General features: G+C 38.3%; 1 protein-coding gene across 1 annotated transcript in view; it reads left to right on the top strand.

The window, feature by feature from the left end:
- The first annotated feature begins 4,756 nt into the window (after positions 1-4,756).
- Positions 4,757-25,745, top strand: part of LOC114661850 (casein kinase I) — a 46,308-nt gene continuing 25,319 nt past the window's right edge. Inside the window, exons 1-2 of the mRNA XM_028815062.2 lie at positions 4,757-4,969; positions 23,240-23,323. Of these exons, the coding sequence (XP_028670895.1) occupies positions 23,248-23,323 (76 nt within the window). The 5' untranslated portion in view covers positions 4,757-4,969; positions 23,240-23,247. The remainder of the gene's footprint in view (positions 4,970-23,239; positions 23,324-25,745) is intronic.

The following is a 25,745-nucleotide window of genomic DNA, read 5'->3' on the forward strand; positions in this document are numbered from 1 at the left end:
AAGATAATTAAATGTTACTTGTGTTAACTGAGTATTACTGTAAGGATTAATTATAGCAGCACAATGGTGATGGATTTATTAAATGATTTGCATTATTTATGTGTAGTGTTTATAAAAAGTGTTTTGCCCACTTGGATGTTTTCACGTTTTATTTTTCTAAAACATTGAATCTCAGTGGATTTAATAAGTCTTTTTGACACAGATCAGCACAACAGGACTCTTTAATGTCAAAGTGAAAGGAAACCTTTGCAAAGTTGTATACTGTAATTAATTGCAAATATAAAACACAAAATAATTGATCATGTAAGTATTCACCCCTTTACTATGACACCCCTAAATCCTCAACCAGTACAGCCAATTGGTTTTAGTGGTCCCAGAATTAGTTCAGTAGAGATCACCTCTCTGGTGTTTCAGTTGATTGTGGTCTAAATGCACTTCACTATGTAAGGGACAAGTTATGGTGAGTCAGTGTGGTGGCGTAACCTGCATAATGAAGACAAAAGCAACATTCCAGGCAAGTTCATGAAAAGTACAAGTCAGGGGATGGACAGAAGAAAATGTCCAAGTCACTGATCACCCAGTTAAATCGATCATTAAGCAATGGAAAGAGTGTGGCACATCTGTAAATCCGCTGGTCCAGGCTGTCCACAAACACTGAAGAAGGTGAATGAGGGAGGCCACCAAGAGACCTCTGAGTACTCTGAAGGAGTTACAAGCTACAGCAGATAACATTGGAGAGGCTATGCAGACAACAACTGTTGTCCGGGTACTTCACCAGTCGCATCCTTCTGAAACATGCCTGATAGCTTGGCTAGAAGGCACATGGCAGGCTCTGTTGTCAGCTGAAACATCAGTTCTATGGACTGATGAGACCAAAATTGCACAATTTCTTTGCAGCTAGACAATAACCCCAAGCATAAAGCCAAAGATGTCAGTAGTAACTTCAAAACAACAAAGTTAATATCCTAGACTGGCATAGTCAGTGTCCAGATCTCAATGCAAGTGAGAATTTTTGTCTGGACTTGACAAAGGTTGCTCCCTCACAATCAACATGACACCTGGCAGAGCTTTAGCAGTTTTGAAAAGAAGGACTGGAGGGAAATGACAGCGTGCAGATGTACAGTACTAATCTGATAAATACAGACCTATGTGGCTTGAAAGGGGTGAAATATTTTCTGTTTTATATATGTAATTAATTGTGACCACTATGCAGAGATCTTCTTTCACGTTGGCATCAAAAAGTCGTTCTCAGTTGATCATTGTCAAAAAAGTTGCATAATAATAGCATTTTAACTTTCAAGCGTGTGAATATTCTTTTTCAGATATTGTGCACAGTCATATATTCGATGATTTTATCCAAAGTGCGAGAGAGCGGTTGGGACCATGCTTTGATACAACACCCACCACACGACGAACCATTTCAGGATCCCAAATTAAGACCCAAGCACAGCCGTACAACGGGTGACACTTGAGCACCACCCTATTTCGAGTGGAATGGACCATTGTGAGTTTTTTTAACAGAAGGAGATTTCAGATTAAAATTGCATAAAGACGGCGGTCGAGAGCCATTCACTCACTAAACACAAGCTCCTTTACCAAAATGATTCCTTACACACTGGTCAACAAAGTACACAACGCGTTAAACAGAAGAAAATGGAAACTTTGTTTCAAATGTGTGCGCAGCCAGGTCGAGGACCATTAAAAGCACATCAGCTTTCTTCCTGTTTTGTATAAACGCTGCTGCCTTGGGAATTGGAAACGAGAGTACGCGAACAGGCTCACATTTTTGACACACACTGCAGGACTTCGTGTCTGCAGCAGCTGGCTTGTCTCTGCATCCGGCAACATAAAAGCGAAGCAAATGAGTCGCGAATTAAAAAGTTCTGTACGTTCGAATACCGATTCATTTTTCTGCTCGCTAGAGGGCAGTAGCACAGAAGTGACTCCCACTCGCCCCAATTGTATCCGGGCGACCAGCAGCCGGACCTTTCTCACTCGCCCGGCCATATTTCATTCTAAGGCCCTTGTTGATGTTGACAAAAAAAGCAACGCAATAAAGTACTGCTAGAGCCGAGGAGGTAATCAGCTGTTTATTAAGCGTCACATAAGATTCAAAGCACTACGTTTACTATAAGGCCAAAGGTGTGTTACACGATGGAACCCTAAGGTACTTAATGTAACTCACGCAAAGTATTCCATAATGTCAAAATAAGCAAAAACAAATGTCTAAATAAAAATAAATTATTATACTATCATTTAATATGATTATTACCATACTACTACAGATTGAATGGCAGGATTTGGATAGCATCAAGGCCTGGGCAGAGGAAATCTAATGTAAGTAAGCATAATATATTTAAAAAATGTTGGAACAGAATGGAAAATTCTGATACAAACAAAAAGCAGCGATATTTAAATTCTGTTCACCCTGCACTATGTTAAAAACAGAACAACAACACATTACTTATTGTTTTATCTAGTGGACTTTTTTTAATACAGTATATCTATCTATCTATCTATCTATCTATCTATCTATCTATCTATCTATCTATCTATCTATCTATCTATCCTTTCATTTTAAATCTGATGACTGTAACCCATACAAAAAAGCTGGGACAGCTGAATGTTTACTACTACTGTATATAACATCACCACTTTTTTTTTTCTATAACCCGTATTACGTTTTGGAGCATTAAAGGCACAAGTTGGTTAAATTTAGCAAGCAGAATATTCCCCATTCATCCATTATGCAGGTGTTTGTTGCTGTTTTTTGTTGTTGTTTTTAAAGAAATACACACTTGTGTATGAAAGGTTCTACAATTCACACTTCATGTCAGTACAAAACCAAGCCGTGAAGTCCAAGGATCTCAAAACTGAGGCACAGATCACAATGAGAGGAGACAAAAATTTCTAAAGCTTAGATTGTTCTCAGGAACTCAGTGCTGTCACTAACTGTGAAATGAAAGAAGTTTGGAACCACCACTATAGATGGCCATCTGGCCAAATTTAGTAACCAGGCAAGGAGGGTCCTGGTCTGGGAGGTGACCAAGAGCCCAATGGTCACTCTAACAGAGGTTTAGATGTTTTCTGCTGAGGTTGGAGAACCTGTCAGAAGGATCACCACCTCTCAGCACTCCATCAATCAGGCATTTATGGTAGAGTGACTAGAAGGAAGCCACTCTTGAGTTAAAGGCATATGCCAGTTTAAAGGACTCTGGGAGCATGAGGAAAAAGTTTCTCTGGTCTGATTAAATAAAAACTGAACTCTTTGGGTACAATTCCAAGCATTGTGTCTGATGAGGACCAGGCACTGCTCATCACCTGTCAAATACCATCCCAACAGTGAAGCATGGTGGGGGCAGCATCATGCTATGGTGGTGAAATTTCGGGAAGGATGAATTCAGCCAAATACAGAGAGGTCCTTAAAAAACATCTGCTCCAGAGTGCATGTGACCTCAGACTGAGGTAACAGTTCACATTCCAGCCCTTAATGACATTATAACAATTCTTCTCTCAGTCGAGTGTTACATTTGCCTTGCTTCTTGTTCACTATCCTCTCACACCTTAAATATTTTATTATCTCATAATCCTTCTTCCAGGTGTCATTTGTGATGCTGTCTCAAGAATCCAGAATTAGATTCTGGCTTGAGGACCGTCCATGTAGAATTTGCATGCTCTCTGTGCTGGCTTATGTATTCTTGTTCACTAACTACATTTCATTTCCTGATCATTTTCATTAAAAATCCATACTGTCTCATCCTGAGTCTGCACATTTTACACGAGCACCCAGCAACAGTATCATCAGTTGGCCAATAAAGTCTCCAGAATGTGACAGTGTCTGACTGTGTCTATTATAATTGACCATGAACTCATTGAGATATTTTTTTTTTGGCTACTGACTGGAGTTTCTGTTTTCCTCTCCTTTGTTGTCAAGTGTCTGTAGTTTAACAATTCGTTAAAGGACAGATATTGTTAGGCTCCATTTTTGTTATTTGATTTTAAACTAATTTGTGTTCCTACCTATTTAAGCCAATCTATGTCTTTATTTGTATCCAGCATGCAATTAGTAATTTATAAAGTCTGTGCACTTACCCGTAAAACTGCTACAGCACTCTGAGCCTACACTCAGCGAAGAGCGCTATACAAAAATAAACTGAATTGACTTTGACTTGAATTGAGTCATGTGGAACATAAATGCCAAATAATAATAAAATAATAATAATAATTAATCACGTGTATATATCACTTTTTAACCTTCTAGAAGTGCTTTACATAGTGATGATAGATGGATGTGAAACACACTGTGCAGCATAGATAGACAGACAGATAGATGGCTGTGAAAGGCAACATATAATATGCAATCTAATGATAGATGGCTGTGAAAAGCACTATATAGGATAGGCGGAATCTATCTTGAAAGATGGATGTGAAAGACACTATAGAGGATAGATGGAAACTAATAATAAATGGATGTTAAAGACACTATAGAGGACAGAATCTAATAATAGATGGACGTGAAAGGCGCTATATAAAACAGGTTCAGACTAATTCATAGTTTTATTACATTTGGTAGAGACAGAGGACAGATCCCATACTGCTTTTTGACAAATTAAGTTTGCCACGTAAACCTCGGCGAAGCAACACGAGCTCTAGTCACATGAGTACTGTGCACCGATTTTTCCGCAGACTGTGAGCGTCTCCTTTAAGAAGATCCGGGCTCTGTTTCGAGGCCTGACGTCACCTCCCATCCTGCTGGAGCAGAGATGCGCGTCCCCGAGTCAAGCTCAGAGAGAGAACGCGAGAGCGAGCTGCCGACACTCAGGGACTGAGCGGACAGCGCCGCGGGAGAGACGGGGTATGAGATCCAACCCAATCTGCTGCCATCCATCCCTCCCGAGCATCCCAGCCGCCTGACAACCACCCGATCACGACCCACTCAGACTCTGCGTTCCGAAAACTCCAAAATCGGGTAGGTGATTGACGGAGAAGGCTACGAAAACCGAGGGGAAAGACACCCCCTCCTTAGTGGACTGAACTGGACGGACGGACTGAATGACTGACTGATTTCCGTGGGTAGGAACCGAGGAAGGTACGGGGTAGAGGAGGAACTCGAATGGTAGCCTCACGAAACAAGGGGCCACCCGGGTGTCCGTGTTCGGGAGGGGTGCGGCTTTTATCCGAGGGGTTCAGAAGCTTGGGTTGGGGGGGGGCGATCCAAAGCCAGCTGGGGTCGGCGGAGGAAGAGGAGGAGGAAACTTGGTAAAGGAAGCACCCCCCTCCCCCCTTTGTTTGGAACGTCATGAGTCCAACATTAATACCCAGCTCAATTATTTTAAAAAAAGACAGAAGAGACTGATCGGGAACGCAGTTGGAGTTATTGAAATACATATGGCTATAAATCAGGAACTGTCTCGTTCAGGGTCAGCTTTTGTGCGTTGACTCGGGACACATTACAGGATTTTTGGTTTGTAGGAAATGGCTGTTGTAATGCTGTGTGTACATCATCTCGCTCAAAATACAGAAATGTGCAAAAATATACGTAAATGTCTTTTGGTAATAATAAAAACGTTCAGGCTGTATTTACAGTGCTGCCGAATGTTCCGTGAATATCATGGTATCGCAAAGGGTGCAGGGAGATGTGGATGTGCCAGAGCCTGTTGTATACGAGATAAGCTATTGATTATCTGGATTGTGCCTCCTTTCACACACGCTGTTGGCTTAGCAAATGTTTTTGCCTTTTTGCTTCTTCTTTCTCTTTCAACATGCACGCAGACGTACTGATCTTTTGGCGGATGTGTTAAGACAGTTTGGAAAGCGAGACGGATCGACTCGTTCGAGCCCAAGATTGGTTGCGTGTTTGCTTATTTTTCTCCCCTGTACTTGTGTCACGAGCTAAACGGGAGGGCTTGCGTGATGTTCGAGTGCCCGGCTAGACTGACACGCTCGGACTAGGCTTTTGTTGTGCGTCTGCGTCTCTGAAAATGCGTTGACGTTTACTGTGAATTTCCAACTTGTGGGCTCAGCCGGTGGAAAATCTCGTTCTGTCACATTCGTGGTCGTATGCCAACCTCCCCCAGCATTCCAAACACGATCACCTATCAGAAAGGTAATCTTGTAAAGAACCCGCCCTCCCGCTTCTCCCCGATTACCTCTCGTGTGTGTGTGTGTATATATATATATATAATATATATATATATATATGTGTGTATATGTGCGCACCCGCATGTCTGAGCTTTCTAAGTAAATGATTCTTAAGCAATTATCCCCCTCCCCCCCTTTCCTGGTCAATTTTTCTTACGATTCCTAATTACGTGACAGCATCCGTGTGTGACTGTCCCTGTCTGTCTCTGTTGGCTTTCATCTTGGGGAGGCATTGCGCCTGCAGACGTCGGGTACATAAAGTACAAACAGGGTAACACGTTACTTGGCTCGGGAGGAGTGCACGAGAGTTCGGATCCGGCGGCGCGGGCGTGGATGTGAACGGGCTAGTGGCACCGGGTCCTTTAGAAGTTTAACGTGCTGCGCCCAGACAAACTCGTGTGATTGGTTGGTTAGATTGATTCGAGAGCCGACATTCGTAACAGAGACATCAAGGGGTTTCCATTCATGCACTTCACTTTTGGATTAAATGTTGTGTATTAACTTAATATTGTCAAACCTGATTAATCCAATTAAGGGTTAGGACAGAAGTAATGGAAGAAAAAGTTTTCCTTTGGGAGAGAGAGGTAGGAGGCTTTATACGTGCGCATACAGAGACAGACACACAGTAGGGAATGGCCCATATAATACTTGCATGTAAATGTCACTTTTTACTGATCCACAGGAAATCACTTAATGGAACATATTACAATATAATACAACTGATTGTACTGTACAATAACATATTCATGTACATTAACTTATATTAAGTAGTTATTAGACTAGAATATTGCAGACTGCAAAAATCCTGGTTAATTTAAACAATTTCTACAAACTCTGGTGCAACTTGTTTGGAAAAGAGAGGTACATTTTTTTTCAGAAGTTATTAGATTAGATAAATCATTAATTCCAAGGGGAAATTCAGATGTATACAGCAGCAGACACATAAAAGCAAGGATACAGACTCACAGGACATATTTTTTAACTCGCACACACATACAGACAACATACTAAACTGAAAATGCCTTGATGTTTTGAACATCGTAGAATCAGAATCTGCATTTAACTCTTCAACAAACTTTTGACCCATCACCAAACGTCCATTTACATTGAAGGAAAATTGGTGCAAAATGGTCCATACAGTACTATCATGTTAATTACTTTAGGACTACCATAGGAAATTACTGAAGGGAAGATTTTACAAGTCGGTACAACTAAATGTACTGTACAATAATGTAGAATGGAGTACATTAGATTTGTGTGGAAGTTGAATCAAATAAACAAATTTAGTGAGATTTGTTTTAAAGCCGAACACATTGGGTCAAGTTAATTGAATAATCTGCATTAGTAGACAGACTGGTACATGGATAGTCCATGTTGACCTTTATAGATCTATGTGGTGTGTTTTGTGTGTGTGTTCATTTCTTTCTCTTCATCATCCAGCATGTGCTCTTGTAGGGTAAACAATCGGTCAGCTATGAATATGTGTGTGTGCATGTGTATGTTCAAAACTACTTGTGCAAAAAAATGTGCAAATCAATAGTTCTGATCTCATGACTAAATGGAGCAGACTGCAAAAATCCTGGTTAATGTCAACAAATTATAAGGCCATTATCACTGGGCATAAGTAAGATGGGTTTTGAAGGATATGGGCATAAGTACTGGACCAAAAACAGAAGCTTGTAAGAAGGCAAGTGCGATGCAATGTGTTTGAAGATGATAGGTCCATTTTTTTCAGAAGTGCTTGTTGTGCACAGGTCATAGTATTTGGGACGGATGTCCCAGAAACTGCTTTTCCTGACGTTTTATTTTTCCTAAGCTATAGTCGTCCAGGAGCTTTACACATCAGGCAAAAAAGAAAAAAAAAAACACAATTTTACCAACGAAAATAGTAATTTTAAGATGTGAAAATTTGTTTCAGTTTTCCACAGACTCCGTGGTAAAAATTAACTTCTCTCAAAGTCTTGGACATCACAGGATCAGCATCTGAAATTATCTTGATAGCAAATTATTGATCCCATTACCAAACTTATGTTTACATGGAAGTACTATAAAGGCACATACGACATTTAACAAAAGTCAGATACATGGCTTATTTAAGAAACCCCTCATACATTTGACAAAGGTTCCAAGGCAGTCATACTTGCATTGTTGTTCTGTAAAAATCCTTTGATAACCATTTCTAACATTGAAAAATTACAGCTAGATACATTCACCGCATTTATAAAAACCATTTCAGCAGCTCTAAAAATGTGCTGTTTTTTTCAACGCCATATGGCATTGGGGGGGTGAAAAAGCAATTAAAGGAGTGGTTATGTAGGTCTGTAAGTCAGTTCTTCTTCATGATTTACTGAAGGAAAGTGCTGCACATCTTTCTCTAAGTGCCACGTCGGATGCAGACGGTGGCGATCCTGGTCTTCCATCTGTCTCGTTTCCTTGCTATATTACAAATCTTATTACAACTCTTGTGGTTCCCTAACCTTCTCACAGCAATCCCACTGATGGTGTTTCCTTGCCTCCTCCTTGCCGTTGACACTTCCAATGCCTTCAGCTGTGATGTGTCCCAAATAATTTAATTGTCAATTCTTTGTCTCACTCAGTAAATGTCTCTTTGGCTGTGCTACTTTGTCTGTTCACGAAACTTTTTTCTAAAAAAAAAAAAAAAAAAAAAAAATGCATCTTGCAGACTCTAGTCTACCTTCCATTGTTTCAAATGTAATATATTTGAATGTTCAGCTTTGTTTTCATTGTTCTGTATTGGTTTATAAGTATGTGTTTTAACTGCATAGGAACTTTTTTGCCATATCAGTCTTTTGATTTCCTGACCACTTCTTCTATCTTGTGTTAACATGCCCCCTAGATAATAAAAGTGATTCACTTGCTTGACATTTTCAGATTGTACTTTAACTGGCATGCTGGCACTACTTTGACTTTTGTAAACGCTGTACTAGCTTTTATCTTGCAATTCAGGTTTAATCCATTCTCTGCACTGCCGTCTACTCCCACATTTAACATTTTCTGTAGTTCTTCAGTTTTAGCAAATAAATCATGGGTGGCAGTGATTTCTACTTTCTTGGTTATCGCTCATTCATCCATTTCAGCACCAATAATTTCATCTGTCTGTTTAGAAACCAATATGAGCTATTTTATTTATTAATTTTTTGCACATTTTTATTTGTCACCTGTTTGAGAGTGTTTTTACCAATTTTAATTTTATTAAATCAACTGTGATTGAATTTTGATAGTAAAACAAAGTGTTTGCATCCTAGTGCCCCCACCCCCAAGAACAGTTGAGGGTCAATGGGCAGGAGGGGAGGAGGAGGAGGAGGGGAGTGTGATAAGAATCTGTAGGCTGACCTCTTAACTGGGCCCCGAGCCGAGAAATGAAGGGGGCAGCTCGTTTCCTGTTGTTTTGGAGGTAGAACACATGGGGTTTGTACTCTGAGAGTTTTGCAGGAGGAGTAACCAACCAGCTGTATTAACTGTACTGGAACGTGAGTGTATATCCCCGATCTGTTCATGTACTGTGTTTATATGGGATACAGATATTTATAGAGAGAGAGAGACACATAAAGACTGTACACACTGTATCCTATACAGTAATTACTGTGTACTTGTAAATTTTAAATGGATTTTGAGAATATTTTATAGATTATGTTACATTAGACCACAGAGAACATAGGAGAGGCTGTCCTAGAAAGAAAATGCTCTGATTGGGAAAATATTATTAGACTGTAAGCAGAGACTGCAAACTGTTTTACTTTGTGTGTGCATGCATATTAGAGGGGCTATACTGTAGTGTGTTTGTTAAGAGGCTGTACTGTAAATTGTAAATTAAATAAACTGAATGCATGCTAATGGGCTGGGAATTTTATTGCAAATTTTAATACTGTGTGTGTGTCAAAAAGTTTCTTGGTATTTATATATGTTTGTATATACATATCAAGAATGAGAATAAATCTTAATGTACACTATACCATGCATTTTGTACATTTAACATCTATGCAGTACATTAAAATAAACATGACTGGGATGTCCTCAGAGTAAGAAAGAAAGAAAGAGTCAAAATCGCGTCGGGTGCATTGTAAAAGTGCTTTCCATTTGTGGATGTCTTGTTAGAACAGAATACAGACTGTTTACAGAAATCTTGGAAATGACCAACATGATTTGGAAAGAAAAAGCGGAGCTGCAGCTGCCTCTCTTCAGTATATTTTAGAGCTGTGTGCGTGCGCGCATGCGGTGGGGTGGGATTTGGGTTAGCTGGAGTAAACTGTTTGGCTGTTTTCAGTGGCAGCCCTTGAAAGGCATACAGACTTTTCTTTTGTAGGCTAGTAATTTTTTTCTATAATATGTGAATCATTTTGTTGAAGAGCCTATGTTAAAAGCACTGTTTTAAGTTTATATAGCATTTAATTACGGGTGTCATTTTAATTTATTTTTTAAGCACCATTTACAGCGTGCTCTTTATAATGTGAAATGGAGAGAGAGAGAGAGAAAGAAGAAGGGGAATAAGAACTTTTACACACATGGATAAGACAGATCAGTAATTTTGCATTAGTTAATATTAAAAGAAAACTAACGAAGTAAATATTATGAGGATGAAGTGCTTGAGTATCTGCTTCTCAGATGCTCCCTATACAGGCAGTCTGAGGTACTCACTGCTGGATGGGGATTGCCACGTGATGTTAAAAAATGAGCACAGGGATGAGAAATTAGAACCCATCATTAGACTTTTATAGTTGGGCACTCAACATCCAGACTATTGGCAGTAAAACTTACTGCATTGACTTCAACCTTCTATTTATTTTCATATGTGCTTATCCTGAACAGAGTCACAGGGAACCTGTCCTAGCAAGCATCACGTGCAAGGCAGCACAACACCTGGATAGCTCGCCAGTCCATTGCAGAATGAACTCCGATCTGTGCACACACGCCAGGGCCAGTGTAGCATTGTCAATCCGATTAACCTGCAGGCCTTTGCAATGTGGGAGGAAAGCAGAGCACCCAAAGGAAACCCATGCAGACATGGGGTGAACATACAGACTCCATGCTGGAAGCACCTGGGACACACATTCCTTATTGTCTTTGCTGCGAGGTAGCATAGCAACCACGGCACCTGCATTCACTGTAGTTCTACAATACAAGCACACACTTTATTTTATATAGCGTCATTTACAGTAAAACACCGTTATAAAGGGTCAGTATAGAGTAGATCTCAAATTCACTTGTCACCATGTAGTATTCTATGTTTGGAGCAAAGCAGGGTAGGAGAATAGCTTGTGGTCACTTATTCAGTTGTGAGGATTAAGCCAGTAACCTTTTGCTTTAAAAAAACAAACTACTTGGACACATTGCCAATATCGTCATCATTTTAATTAGAAGTGTGTTTTTTTTTTTTCTCAGGAATACATTAATCTGTACACTAGAGTTGCTGTGTTGAACCTGGAATTGGGTTCTTTTAGCTCAATAGGCTCTCATTACACAGGATTTCTTCATTGTGCTCCAGGCATATGAACTCCTGTCTGTACCCTGCATAGAATACAACAGTCGTAGTCAGACAAGTTGAAAAAATTCAGCATTTCTGCACAATAAAATATTAAAGTAGGTAAAGGCCACACACAGTTATAGGAATGCCATTAAGTATGGGCCATCTTTACTTGGAAATAGGCTTTCAGCCTTAAGGGGTTTTTTATGTCTTCATTATCCTGGCAGCATCAGGTGTAAGGCAGAAACCTACTGGACAAGAGCTTACGTGTGCACACACCCAGACTTGCAGTCTAGATGCCCCTTGATGAGTATTTGTTTAGTAAATACAGTTCTATTATTCTGTCTTTTTTTTTTTTTTAGTGGTTGCTATAGTAGGCTAGTACTTTGTTTGTGTGAGCTGGGTCCTAAATTTTATTTATACCTGTACTGTAATTTCATACTCATTTAATCCAAGTCCTGGTTGCCTATCAATGCTTTCTAAAAATAGTAAGGCCAATCATGTCTTTAGACCTGTGTGCAAATTATGAAGTTCTATCTTTTTGGTCATTTATTACACACAGTTTGGCTGATTATAGGTTACTAATTAGCACCATTATCAGGGTTTCTGGCATTTAATTCATTGTGTCACAAGTAACTCTTCAGCATTTTCAGGTTAATTTTTTAAAAAGTGCCTTTCATGCAGGGTTCTTTATGCAAATAGATATTTGGGCTTCAGTTCTGCTTGAAAGGCACTGTGTTGGGAAGAGGTGCATGCTAGGGTTTAACATAAAAGATTATCTAAAGTGATTTAACGGAGTGATTTGATTTTTTTTTTTTTTTTTAAATAGAGCCCCTTTAACCTTGTCTCTAGTCGTGTAGCATTTTTGAGGGCAGCTGAGCATTAAATGATAACTTTCAAACATAGATACTGTTTAACAAGCTGGTTGGTATTTTGTTTTGTATATTTTCCTGCACAATTATTGTGTATCTAATAAGGAAACTTAAACTTTAACTTTGAGATTACCTTTATGGAAAGTTTTTTTTACATTGCGGAGGATATATGCCGTGGTTTTCATATTGAGCAACCAGTTTGTCAATGCAGTACTAAAGTAGCACTCTTTAAACTGAGCGCTGTATACAGGTGTTTTTGTGTGTGTGTGTGTATGTATGTGTATATATATATATATATATATATATATATATATATATATATATAATATTCTTTTTGTGAAATGTATTGTGCCTTTCATAGTGAACAATCAATACTAAGCATTTTCATGAAAGAAAGAGGACTGACCTTGCAATTGAGTGACTTTCCCTTTCATGACAGCTTTCTGTGCAAGGGTAGGATCAACACTGGATGGTGCACCAGGTTATTATAGAGCATGCTGCCCCATACATCCATTCATACGTGTGCTCACTGGGCCTGTATACAGCACCAATTGAACAAACAAGGAATGGCTACAAAGAAAATTTGATTGGAGTTCTGCAAAGTGATTTCTTCAGATTGCGCTTTATTCGGTGTGAGGAGCTAGGTGTGGAGTGGTTGGATGGGAGTGGCGTAGTGTGGCATCGCATCATGGGGTGGTTCATACTGTTCATCTTGGGAGCCGAGTATCATTTGGACAGGCGTTTCCATTGAAGGTGTTACTTTTTGTGTACTGTTTAGTCATGTCCTCTGTAATGATGTGTGTCTGAGGGTTGGGAGGGGGCAGATATTTGTTTACCTACGTGTCCTAGGAAACTGGGTGAGGATCCAGGGTTTTTTTGGGTCAGCTGCGTGCTTGTGACAGCTCTTGTCAAAGTGAAATGGTGACACTTGCCGTGTGAGAGTTACCTGACTGGTGAAATTAATCTAATCTTGATGTGCAAGATACTGTTAAAAAAAAAAAAAAAGATTGTGCCCTTGAACGGACACATGAGCAGGATATTCAATTTTATTCAGAGTCGTGCATTCATGTAATCTTTTCATTTGATTGATTGTCTTTAGTCTGACCTGCTCTGCTCCATCTTGGGACACAATGAAGTCTTAACTAATACTCCCTCTCTTGTTTAAATTGATTGTAAACAAGGCCACCTGGGGTGCTCCTAAATAACTACTAAAAACTAAAACAAAATATATATATATATATATATATATATATATATATTAAAAGTGCAGTAGTCTACAATGGATAGGTGGCCCATCCAGGGTTGTTTCCTGCCTTCAACCCACTGTCCGAATTGTAGGCTTTTACTGCCTATGACCCCAAATTGGATTAGGTGTGTGTGAGACGGTGGTGTGTAAAGTTGGATTAATGTAGGCGGGAGTGAGACTGCCCCTGTGGGCTGGAGCCCCATTCAGGGTTGGGTTTTGCTTTTCACCCAGTGTTACAAAGATAAGCACCAGCTCCTCATGACCCTGAAAAGGAAAAGCATGTTTTTTTTTGTTTTTTTTTTTAATGTCCCATCATAGAATGTACAAGGCATCTCTGTTGTGTGGAATTTGATTTTTAAGACCATTTTAATATTTTCAAAATTAACAAAACGCATGGAGCCAAATGATGAAAGATATTTGAAGGCAATGAGGTGTAAATAGACATTTGCCAGAGGCAATTTGTCTTGGCTGGATTTTGTCAACATCCTCTTGTATCTTCATCTGGCATGGGCCAGGTTTGCTTATTTTTACTAATTTTATTTACTTCTTTTTTAATTTTTCTTTTCTACAACTGTGTCTTGTACTGCCATATTAGAAGAATATCACTGTTATATTGGTGCAAAGTTCAAATATCTTGTTCCCCCTATTGCCTAAAGAAATTCTGTAATTCTGTCTTTTATAGATATATTTTTTAAACATATGGCATATGCAATTGCATGTCCCAGCGGGTTTTTTAATATTCGCACAACCTGAAGCAGATGGCTACTGGTAAACATTTTATTTTCATATTTGTGGCTGCTGCAAAGGGAGCTTTTATTTGTCTACAGGGCTATATATAAATGATTTATAAATGTAGTGTGTGTGTGTATATACAGTTGTGTCCATAAGTCTATGTACCCTGGCAGAATTGGTGAAATATTGGCTATTGTTTGAAAAATATAAGTAATTATGCAGAAAGCATTCCTTTTAATTTGGGAATGTGCGCAGGCAAAGCAATTTATTATCACATAATTGTTTACATACCCTTGAATGTTGGGGCTTATAATATACACATAAGTTGAAACACACAGGTTCATATTAAGGGAGAGTGTCCACACCTGTAACTTCTTTAATTGCAATCAGTGTCTGTGTATAAATAGTCAGTTTAACTTCATGCAGGCTGCACTTACTTTGCTAGATTCCAAGCCATGTGGAAAGCAAAAGAACTGTCAAAAGACCTGTGAGAAAAGGTGGTTGAATTGTATAAATTAGGAAAAGGATATAAAAAGATATCCAGAGATCTGAAAATGCCTGTCACTAGTGTTCAAAAGTGGAAAGTTAGGGGTTCTGTTGTTACCAAACCACGGTCAGGTAGACCAACCAAGATTTCTGCCATAACTACCAGGATCATTTGTTGAGATGCCAGGAAAAACCCACAAGCCACTTCCGCTGAGATACACGCTTCTCTGCAAACAAGTGGTTTTGCTGTTTCAAGATGCACAATAAGGAGGTACTTGAGTAGAAATGGACTGCACGGTTGAGTTTCAAGAAAAAAGCCTTTACTGTGTCATCGCCACAAAACAGCCTGCTTAAAATATGCCAAACAATATCAAGATAAGCCTCAAAGCTTCTGGAACAAAGTCTCTTAGGAGTGATGAGACTAAAATTGAACTTCATGGTCACAACCATAAACGCTATGTTTGGGGAGGACGCAACAAGGTCCATCTCGAAAAGTACACTGTCCCTACTGTGAAGCATTGAGGTTGATCTTAATGTTCTGAGGGTGTGTGAGCTACAGTGGCACAGGTAACTTAGTGAAAATTGATGTCAAATGAATGTAGCATGTTACTGGAAAATATTGGGAGGACAACTTGCATTCATCAGTGTGGAAGTTGCGCATGGGACGAACTTGGATCTTCCAACTTCACAATGATCCAAAAGTTGAGGTCAAGTCAACCCTTCAGTAGCTACAAAAGGAAAAAGTGAAGGTGCTGGAGTGGCCATTGTAGTCTCCTGACCTCAGTATCATTGAGCCACTTTGGGGAGATCTCAAAAATACAGTTGATGCAAGACAACAAAAGAATTATCAGGACCTAGAGATTTTTTGACAAGAAAATCAAAGGCCTCGTCCACAACTATCACAAAAGACTGCATGCCATCATTCATGCTAAAGTAACAAGAAAGGGGGCACGAATGTTGTCATATGTGGTGTAATTTCGCTATTCGTAGGGAAATTTTAAACTTGTAGCAGTGTATCGGCAGCAAAAAATACAGGAATAAATTTTATTAGGGTTTCAAAAAACGTTAGGGGGGCGAGATTAAAACTGTTTTGAAAACTTGGGTCGCAAATACTTAAAGGTTGAGAAACGCTGCTAAAGAGTACAATACACAGTATGAAGAACTAAGGGTGTGCAAACTTTTGAATAGAGACCATCTCATTATTTGTTTTCTTTTTACTATTTTTTGTTTAATAGTTGTGCTATTCTGTGATGCCTTATAGTTTTAATTTGGATGTGTTTTGCCTGATCACTCATCTTTTCTTTAAAGTATGGTACACATCTTACAAATTCTGATAGGGTATGTAAACTTATGGGCACAACTGTGTGTATGTATGTATGTATGTATGTATTTTATGTATGTGTGTGTGTGTGTATGTGTGTGTATATATATATATATATATATATATATATATATATATATACATACACAAATTATTATTTTTTTTTTTTTTTAAACAAAAAAGTATAAGGGTTGATGTTATGGCCTCCACAGAGCCATGATCTCCACATCATGGAGGCTGTTTGGGTTTACCTGGAGAGACTGAAACAAGTGAGGTTTTGTCTGTTTATTTTATTTGAATAAAACAACCTGACAGTTATCTAAGAGAATTGACACAGCTTTATTGGCAAAGGATATTTGCACCAAATATTGATTTTTTTTTTTTGGTAAATGTAAAAAAGTGTTATTTTTGAAAACATATTTCAGCAGTACTCTAAAGTATTACACACACACACACATATATATGCGTGTGTGTGTGCGTGCCTATATATATGGGTGTTGTGTATATATAAAACAAACTAGTAACAGATTCAAAAGCTCATGAGTTCAGGTCTTACTGCTGACTCAAACCAACAAAGTACACTATAATAAAAAGTAATTAGTTTCCTATCCATCCATTTTCTTAATCTGCATATCCGGAGCAGGGTTGCGTGGCAGCTGTAACCTATCCAGCAAGTATTGGGAATAAAGCTGGTAGATCACCTAGACAGGGCATTGGTCCATCACACGGTTAACAAGTACACACTCGCTCCCCTTCACACACACACACACACACACTAGGGCCAATATAGCAATGCATTTTCACCTAACCAGCATGTCTGTAACGGATTTTACTCCTACCACAAATTTACTGTGCAACTCTTAAGAAAGTCACTTAACCTGTCCTATGTTCCGATTTTATGCTGAACTTGTAAGACCCTCTGGATAATGGCTTCCCTGTTTGTACAGTATAATTATTTTCAACATTTTCAAGGCAACACTTGGTTTTAGGGGTTATGTTCCATTCTAGTAGGTTGCTAGTGAGATGTATGCAAAATCTGACCATCAAAATTAAAATGTCTTTCACTCAATAGATGAACCAGGGTCCCTGCAGATATTTAGTCTCTGTTTTTGCCTTTTGTCAACACTGCCCTGGTATTTTTAACCCTGAAAGCTTCAACTTTTGAAAATGCTCTCCAGAGCTATATTTCTGAAAATCGTGTCTTTGCATTGTAGTGTGGATGGATGAAAACGGGGAGCTTTGACAATGCACACTTGTACTTGTTTGGTTTGTGCTTATTTATTGCTTGGCTCTTTCCTGATTGGGTCCTGCTCATGACATTTTCTTTGCTGCTTTGCTCGCCTAATACTCGTTAGTTACTCTAAAAAAATGTACCTCATTGTCAGTCCAAACTGTTTTTGTTTTTTGTATTTGCCATTCCTGTTCTGTGTGTAAATGCAAGTTGCAAATGAATGTCTAGTATGTAGCACGCTTCCATTTCTTGTTTCTGCCAATCCATGCATGTCCAGTATAGATGAACAGCTACATTATATGTGTTTTTGGTCATTGTACTGTGGGCAGAGATACTTTTGTAAACAATTTGGAAACGGTGGAAGTCAAAGATCATTAATGTTTAAAATTGCCATTTTTAAATGTTGTAGTGGGGATGAAGCCTTAATATCAGAAATTTTGCGTTTGTTTTTTTTTTTTTTTTTTTTTTTGGACTGTATACAATCCAGTCGTATCTTTTATGTTTGTTTGGGGTTACACAAGCTGGTATGTGCCAATGACTGATTTAATGTGTCTTGTTTTTAAAAATTGCTTTGAAAATGCATTCAGTTTGTAACAATTGGTGAGATGAACTTGTAAAGAGCTGAAGAATGTTGATCACAATGATTGGCACTGTATTATTTTTTAACGAACTCTAGGATGGGAGTCACATCGAAGGAAGCTAAAGGTAAAATTTCAGTTGTAGCCTATTGTAAGAAGAAGGCCTTTTGTATAGCTGATTGTATCTAGCTTGGTTTTTGTAAACCTCACCACAATAGAGCTTATATTGAAAGACACTACAGAAGAAGATATTGCTGTCTTGATTCGTAAAGAGCTTTAGGATGATGGCTACAATTTAAATTAAAAAAATCATTGAAAAGGTGATGATAGTAAAAGGACAATAATACAAAGGGTAATACAATCAATTGGTTGATCATAGATAAAAGCGTCTGCAACGAGCTGCAAGATTATGTATTAAAATGTATTGATACTGAAGTGCTTGTGTGTGTGTTTTCAGAGACCGTGACCTCAATAGAAAACAATGTTTATAATTGATTGGTTGATTGTGAACTCATTTTTGCAAAACGCACTGGATGGTGAAAGGCAGTTTTAAATGGGAAATCTTCAAAAATGAATGTTCGTTCCTTACAGTGTAAGGTATTACCTGCACCTGATTGTGTGATTGGCACATTTAATAAAAATTACACTGAAAAATTGCTATATAAAACTGATAAATTACAGTACTACATGCACACTACTGCCTTACTCCTGTCAGCTTCTCCTGTTTGTATATTTCTGCTTCTGGTGCATTACTGTTATTCCCTTGGATGGATTGGGCACTTGTAATACCCAGGCATAAAAGGGAATTGTCATTCTGCCTGTTTTCATGACACTCGGCTATCGTCACAAGGTATCCAGCAGGACTCTTGGACTAAGGTGGTAGTGTAAGGAGTGCAGAGCTAAATTGACCCAGTGTGAGGTTGCTGCCTTGTGGGAGCTCAGGAGTCTGGTTGCCTCCACTGTAGACAGTCTTTTTCTTTGATGATTTATCTGTGTTAACTAACCAGCAATGTGTTGTCCTTTTTAAAGTATATGCTTAAATAAAGTGGCAGAGGAGATGCAAATGGCTTGATAAATTTGGAGGGGGTGGGGACAGATTTTGGATTGCTGCTGTCCAAGATGAGCCTGTAAGAGCGAATGATCGGAAACTGGCTTCATTATCTCTCAGCTCTGTAGACATACTGGCGGGAAGGCGTTGGCTAGCCGTGTGTGTTTACTGTTTTGTGGACTTCCTTTCCTCCCTCTCTTCCTTCTCTGTCTTTGTTCAGCTGCTGTTCTAAGTCCCAGAAGGCAATTTGGTTACAGTGCCTTGAGGAAGGTCTCAACACAAGCCGATAAGAAGTAAACAAAAACGAAAAAAAGAAAAAAAAATAGGACTTGGGAAAACCATGAGGTATTTTATTTAGCATCTTTTGGATTCCAGACTTGTATGTCAAAGTATTGACATAGAAGCAAAGTAGGAAGAGAGACTTTAAAGACTGACACACGCCTGTGCTTTTACCTATTTTTGCTCACCCTTATTATGCAGTTTCTGGAGCCCTGGGCATTTATGGGATTTCCCTATAATCAAGACAAGGCTCACATTTAATGTTTTTGTTAGTGGTCTCTCCCTGTGTGGTTTAATTTTTGGGAGCAGCCCACTACTCCCTGCCAAAGTGTGTGCAGGAGTGCTGTGAGATTAGAAGGACTGGCCTATTGAAGAAGCAGTTCTGCACATGGTCAACCTGTCTTTTTAAAGTGAACCTTCCTTGAGTAACCAAGCACAGTTTTCATGAGCACATGTTTACACATCTGGAATGCAGATGGCTTAAAGAACATCCTAGGGGTTCACACAGGATGTCCGTGGGTGGATTTTATATCATAGGGTGATGATTGCTGCTCATGGGGTGGCAGGTATATCTGAAAGTTTGGAGTGTAAGAGACAAAAAGTTGATAAACTAGTTTGAGATTGTGATTGTGTTTTATTGTTGATGACCAGTAGCAGAGCTGTCTTAGTCTCCATGGGTAGTAATGTCTAGTTTAACATTTGGTAAAGTAGAGGAGTCTGTAGTGATGCAGTGGGGCTGGAGTCTCTTTGAAAGACTCACTCCCTTTCTCCTGTTAGAAGGTGGTGTTCTGTCATAGATACTTTTACATGGGTGTGTGAAAAAATGTCTGCAGATCTTCTTAGTTCGGCCAAAGATGTTTCCAGGTTTATTCGCATGCTTGTATACAAGCCGAAAATGTCAAGTTGAGGGCACAGAAAGAAATCGTCCTCCACAGTGGGAGGGAGCAATACCAGCTATTAGAACCAAGGGTGGACTTAACTTTTTTCACAGATGGAAATGGCATATTTTTCATTGAATAAACTAACAGTCAAATATTAATTTTCTTTCCAATTATATCACCTTTATATAAAGGTACTGTTTAAATTAAAGTCAATTCTTGGTATGTCCACATATGTTAAAAAAGAAAAAAAAAAAGTATTTCATGGGCGTGTACTTACTTTTTCAAATGACTACATGCAGTAATGACTGGCTAGGTATTCATGTGCTGTTTCACTCTGATATGGTTGGTTAACCTATTTATTGCAATGAGCGGGTCCTCCAGTATAGCTGTTGAGGGTGTGATAGGGGACGTTTTCTATTGAGGCACATACTAGGGGATATATTTAGAACAGATTTGTAGTAGTAAAGGTGCATTAATCTTTTGTGGTCTGTCCCTCATATTATTATTTTTTATTTTTTTTTATTTCACTCCCTGTTTTGGTTTGTTACTCATTTATGCCTATCTTGATTATTCCTCCTACATATCTATACTCCACATGTGTGTCTAGGAATGTTCAATTGTTTATGTGTTTATCAGTATAGCATATATATTGGCTGAACGCAGAGCAGGAGAAGGCATACATGTAAAGATGTATGTGGATTTTGGCCTATATATGTCAAATTTTAAAGTTGGTGTGTATGTATAATATAAAACGAGCAATATATAGTACATAACATTCTCAAACACAAAATATGCTTTGTTTATATACAAAAGAGAGAGTAATAGGCTGTCTCGAAGATGTAAAACCACTTTAAGAAATAAAGTAACTTTACACTGTATTTTGGCTGTATTTCAGAATATAAAATAAATATTTTCATGCACACAGTTGAATGAATTTTTAGATTATGTACGGTTAGGCTTAGTAGTTCCTTATGAGAAATGTTCACAAGTGTTAATACTTGAAAAGCCATGTTAATAATCCTTTGTGTTTTGGGTAACATTTTACTTTTAACAAATTCAACTTTTATGTATTATGTGTGTATATTGGGATCAATATTTGTGTATAAATAGGCTCAATCCACCTCTTAAATATAGGCACGGACACATCTTTTAGAGACAATGAGACTTGATAATAAATCATTTCAAAGAGAACAGGCCATTTACTGCAACAAAGCTCATCAATCCTATTCACCCAGATCCTCCAAAATAACATTGAATTGAGTTTTGAATGTCTCTAAAAATACTCCTGTTTACCACACACCTTGGTCTCTTGTTTCATATATCTGTGGTAATCTTTTGTAAAGAAAAACTTAAAAATTTTGTGTAACATTTTGCCTTAAGTTTTTTATCTTTGTTAGTCCCTGTCGTCTTATTGAAGAACTCCTTATAAAGCAATAGCTGATATCCAATATACTAATTCTAAATAAGTCAATCATGAGACCTTTTAATCACCATTTGGTTACACTTCAGTCATTTCTCATATCTCAACATGCTGTTCTCTAGACTGTCTGTAATGCAGCTGTGTTAGTGAACTTTGTATACAGTACTCAAGATGAGACATCACTAGTGCCATGTATAACTCAAGTATAACCTTCCTTATCTTGCACTCCACAGATAGCCTAACATCCTTTTGTCCTACTTAATCACTTCCATACACTGGCAGTTGATAGTGACTACTCCAAGGTCCTTCTCATAAAGCATACTTTCAAGGTTTAGACCTTCTACTGTTTATTCAAATCCAACATTTTTGATTCCTATGTGAAATTTAATGTAAGTCAATGTAAAGTATTACCCCTGCCCAAAATCTACCCAGATCTGTATGCTGTGAAGGTCTCTTTGCAATTAGTTAATTCTAGTGTCTGCAGATCAACTTACTTCAGTTTCATTGTTAAATTAATTAGCTTGTTATGTATAACTCTTGATAAGACTAAAAATATTTAAAAGAAATCCTTTCATAGGCACAGTCTCTTTAGATAGATCTATATAGAGAGATGAATATCAGTATTTGGTGCCTTTGCGTGTGTGTGTGTTTATATAATGTATGTGTATACTTGTAAGCAGTATTAATGCCCAATTGGATGCTGAAAATATCTGGTGTGTATTATAGCGTTGTAGTGGCATTAAAATTTTGACTTTGGTATGAATATCAATTTTCAAACCTCTGTACCTTAACCAAAACAGTGCAGAAGCAAATAGCTGATAACTCCAATCCCCCCCTCCATGATCTATCTTCAGACTCCTTAATGCACAGCATCATGCATTGTTTTCCCTCTTTATAGCCATGGAGTCCCGATTACATCGAAGTAGAAACAGTGAGGTCTCCCTAGGAAACCTGACATTTACTTCTGTTACTGAAACTCCTGAAATGCATTCTAAAATTTGTGTGTTTCTGTATTTTTTTCAGTACCGGTATACCATGCCACCCTAGTATGTAGAATTAGTTTGATCTATTTTTAATTTTACAGCTATTTTTTGAATATGTACTTCTCCTATGGAAAGGAATTGAAATGTTTTGTTTCCATGGCCTTAGGCTTGCATGCATATGTTGTGTGCTTGGCTCTAATGTGCATGTCATTTGTCTTTAAAGTTTACTAGACAATATGTTATTTAAATGCTGCCACCAGCTTCCAAATTAACAGGCACTAAATACAGTGTGAGAGAGTGTTTTTGCTGACCCTGTTGTGTTTTATTTATTTATTTATTTATTTTTTGAGATATGATTTTAGGTGGACGTGCTGTAACTATGCAGCTTGCGCTTTGTTAGTTCCTGAATACTTGAAAGCTTGTTTGTAAGGACAATTTAAAACATGAACTGTGTTTAAAACTCTTTGTTTGTGTTATTGCTTAACACTGAGTGAGACATAATCATTTTCACTTATCTTTTACTTTTTACCTATTTCAGAAACCGAAGATGGAGCTTCGAGTGGGGAACAAGTATCGCTTGGGGAGGAAGATTGGCAGTGGATCTTTTGGCGATATATATTTGGGTATACCCCCCCTTTTTAATTTTAGTAATTTGTCAGCTGACACAAGTGCAATGTTGATATTTTGCCTACTCCCCAATTTGATCCTTTTCAGGTTGTTTTAACAGCTGGAGTTAGTAATCCAGGCTAACAATTGGTCAAGAGTTTCCATCACTGACTCAAAAGTAGCTTTTTTTTTTAAGTTGTCAAATTGTCTGAAGTAAAAATCTGTATTGTCAGCATTTGTATGCAGTTGACGGAACAGGTTCTACGGAGGAGGGCAAATTGATTGGACAATGACAAGGGAAACCGAAGCATTTTAAAATTTGGTGAAAGTACAATTCAGATTTTCTTGCAATAGGGGAATAAACAGTGCCAGCTCATTGAACAATGGAATGCGTTGTTAATGGAGTGGTGTACTGTACTTCTTGTCAAGCTAGCTGGAGTGGAGACCCACAGCGGGGAAGAATTTTTGCAGAAATAAACATGGCTCTAGATACAAAGACAAGTTTTGCTCAGCTGAAATAATCCCAATTTATTTTTATAATTCTGAGGGAAAGTAATGTTTTAGATTACTTCTAATATAGTTGTACTTGCATGGCACTGAAGAGTGGTGATATGTTGACTAGATGAAGAGATCAAACTTTTAATCCCCAGAGGGAAATTTGGCTTTTTACAGAAGGTCCATTCATTTGTGTTTATGTGTATGTATACATACCCCTGTCAAAATCGCAAATATTGTGTTTAAATAAAATAAAAATGAAACTAAGAAAAAACCAGTCAGAACTTATTCCACCTTTATCATAAAATTGCAGTCAGTATCAAATCAGAAACGGTTTAGTGAAAAAAGGGGGGAAAAATCATGTAAAAACCTGGTTGCATTAGTGTGCACACTCCCTAAACTGATACTTAGTTAAAGCACCTTTTGATTTTATTACAGCAGTCAGACCTGTAAAGAGAAAGAGACTTGTCAGTTTGGCACATCTGGAGTGTGTTTTTTTTTGTACTCACTCCTCGCAAAACATTTCCAGATCTATCAAATTATGAGGGCATCACCTGTGCATAGCTCTCTTCAGGTCACCCCACAGATTTTCATTTGGATTAAGGTCTGGCTCTGGCTGGGCCATTGCGGAACATTGATCCTCCTTTGAAGAAGCCATTGCTTTGTTGATTTTGATGTATGCTTTGGGACGTTGTCATGCTGAAAGGTGAAGTTCCTCTTCAACTTCCTAGTAGATCCTTGACGGTAGTGTGCCAAAATAGACTGATACTTGGGGCTATTTATGATTCCATCCACCTTGACTAAAGCCCAAATTACAGCTGAGGAAAAGCAGCCCCAAATCATGATGCTACCTCCACCATGCTTCATTGTGTATATGGTGTTCTTTTGATAATGTGCGGTGTTATTTTTGCACGAAAAACAGCTTTTGGAATTATGACCAAATAGTTCATCCTTGGTCTCATCTGAGCATAATTCATTTTTCCACATGGTTGTCAGAGACTGAGCATAATTTTTTTTTTTTTTTGCAACGTTTAGATGTTTCTTTGTGAGAAAAGGCTTTTGTCTGGCTACTATACCCCACAACCCAGACATATAAACAATACGACTGAATGTTGTTGCATGTAGGGAACAGCCACTACTTGCCAGGAATCCTACAGCTCCTTTAATGTTGCTGTAGGCCTCTTAGTGGTCTCCCTGACCAATTTTACCCTTGTCTTCTCATCAATCTTGGAGGGACATTCTGATCTTAGTAGAGTCACTGTTGAGCCATATTTTCTCCACTTGTTGACGACTCTCTTCACCATGCTCCATGGGATGTTTAATGCTTTGGATGTTTGATTGATACCTTTCAATGATGAGGTCCCGTTCATGTTTTAAAAGCTCTTATGTTGCAACCAAGAGGATATCGGAATAATCCTACAGGAACAGCCAAACTTTATTTGAGCTCAGTCAGAGCCACTTTAATGTCAAGTGTATACTAACTACTGCTTTAGACAAAACATATTGTGATTGGTTGATTCTGAATGCAACCATGTCCTTGATTATTAAGGGGACTACACACTAATGACACAAGGTTTTTGTATGTTTTTTTTCCCCCTTTATTCACTAAACCATTTCTGGTTTGTTTTCACTTTCTTTGTATAAAGGTGGAATTGGTTCTGACAGGATTTATCTTATTTTCATATTACACAAAATCTGGCAGGGGTGTGTAGACTTTTTATATTTGCCGTATGTATATATTCTCAACAAAGATAAACAGAGATAACACAGAGCTCTTGTAAAATGCTGTTGCTTTCACAGAACCCAGAGCACATGCAAGTTTTAAGAATTTCATCATACATATGATAATACTGCCCCTACAAACAAAAAGTTGGGCAGTCCTACTACTAGAGGATGTTTGCTTTCAGATTTAATGGGGGTATAGGGCTTTTGCTTGGGGCTCAA

Source organism: Erpetoichthys calabaricus, chromosome 12, assembly GCF_900747795.2.
Source record: "Erpetoichthys calabaricus chromosome 12, fErpCal1.3, whole genome shotgun sequence".
NCBI lineage: Eukaryota > Metazoa > Chordata > Cladistia > Polypteriformes > Polypteridae > Erpetoichthys > Erpetoichthys calabaricus.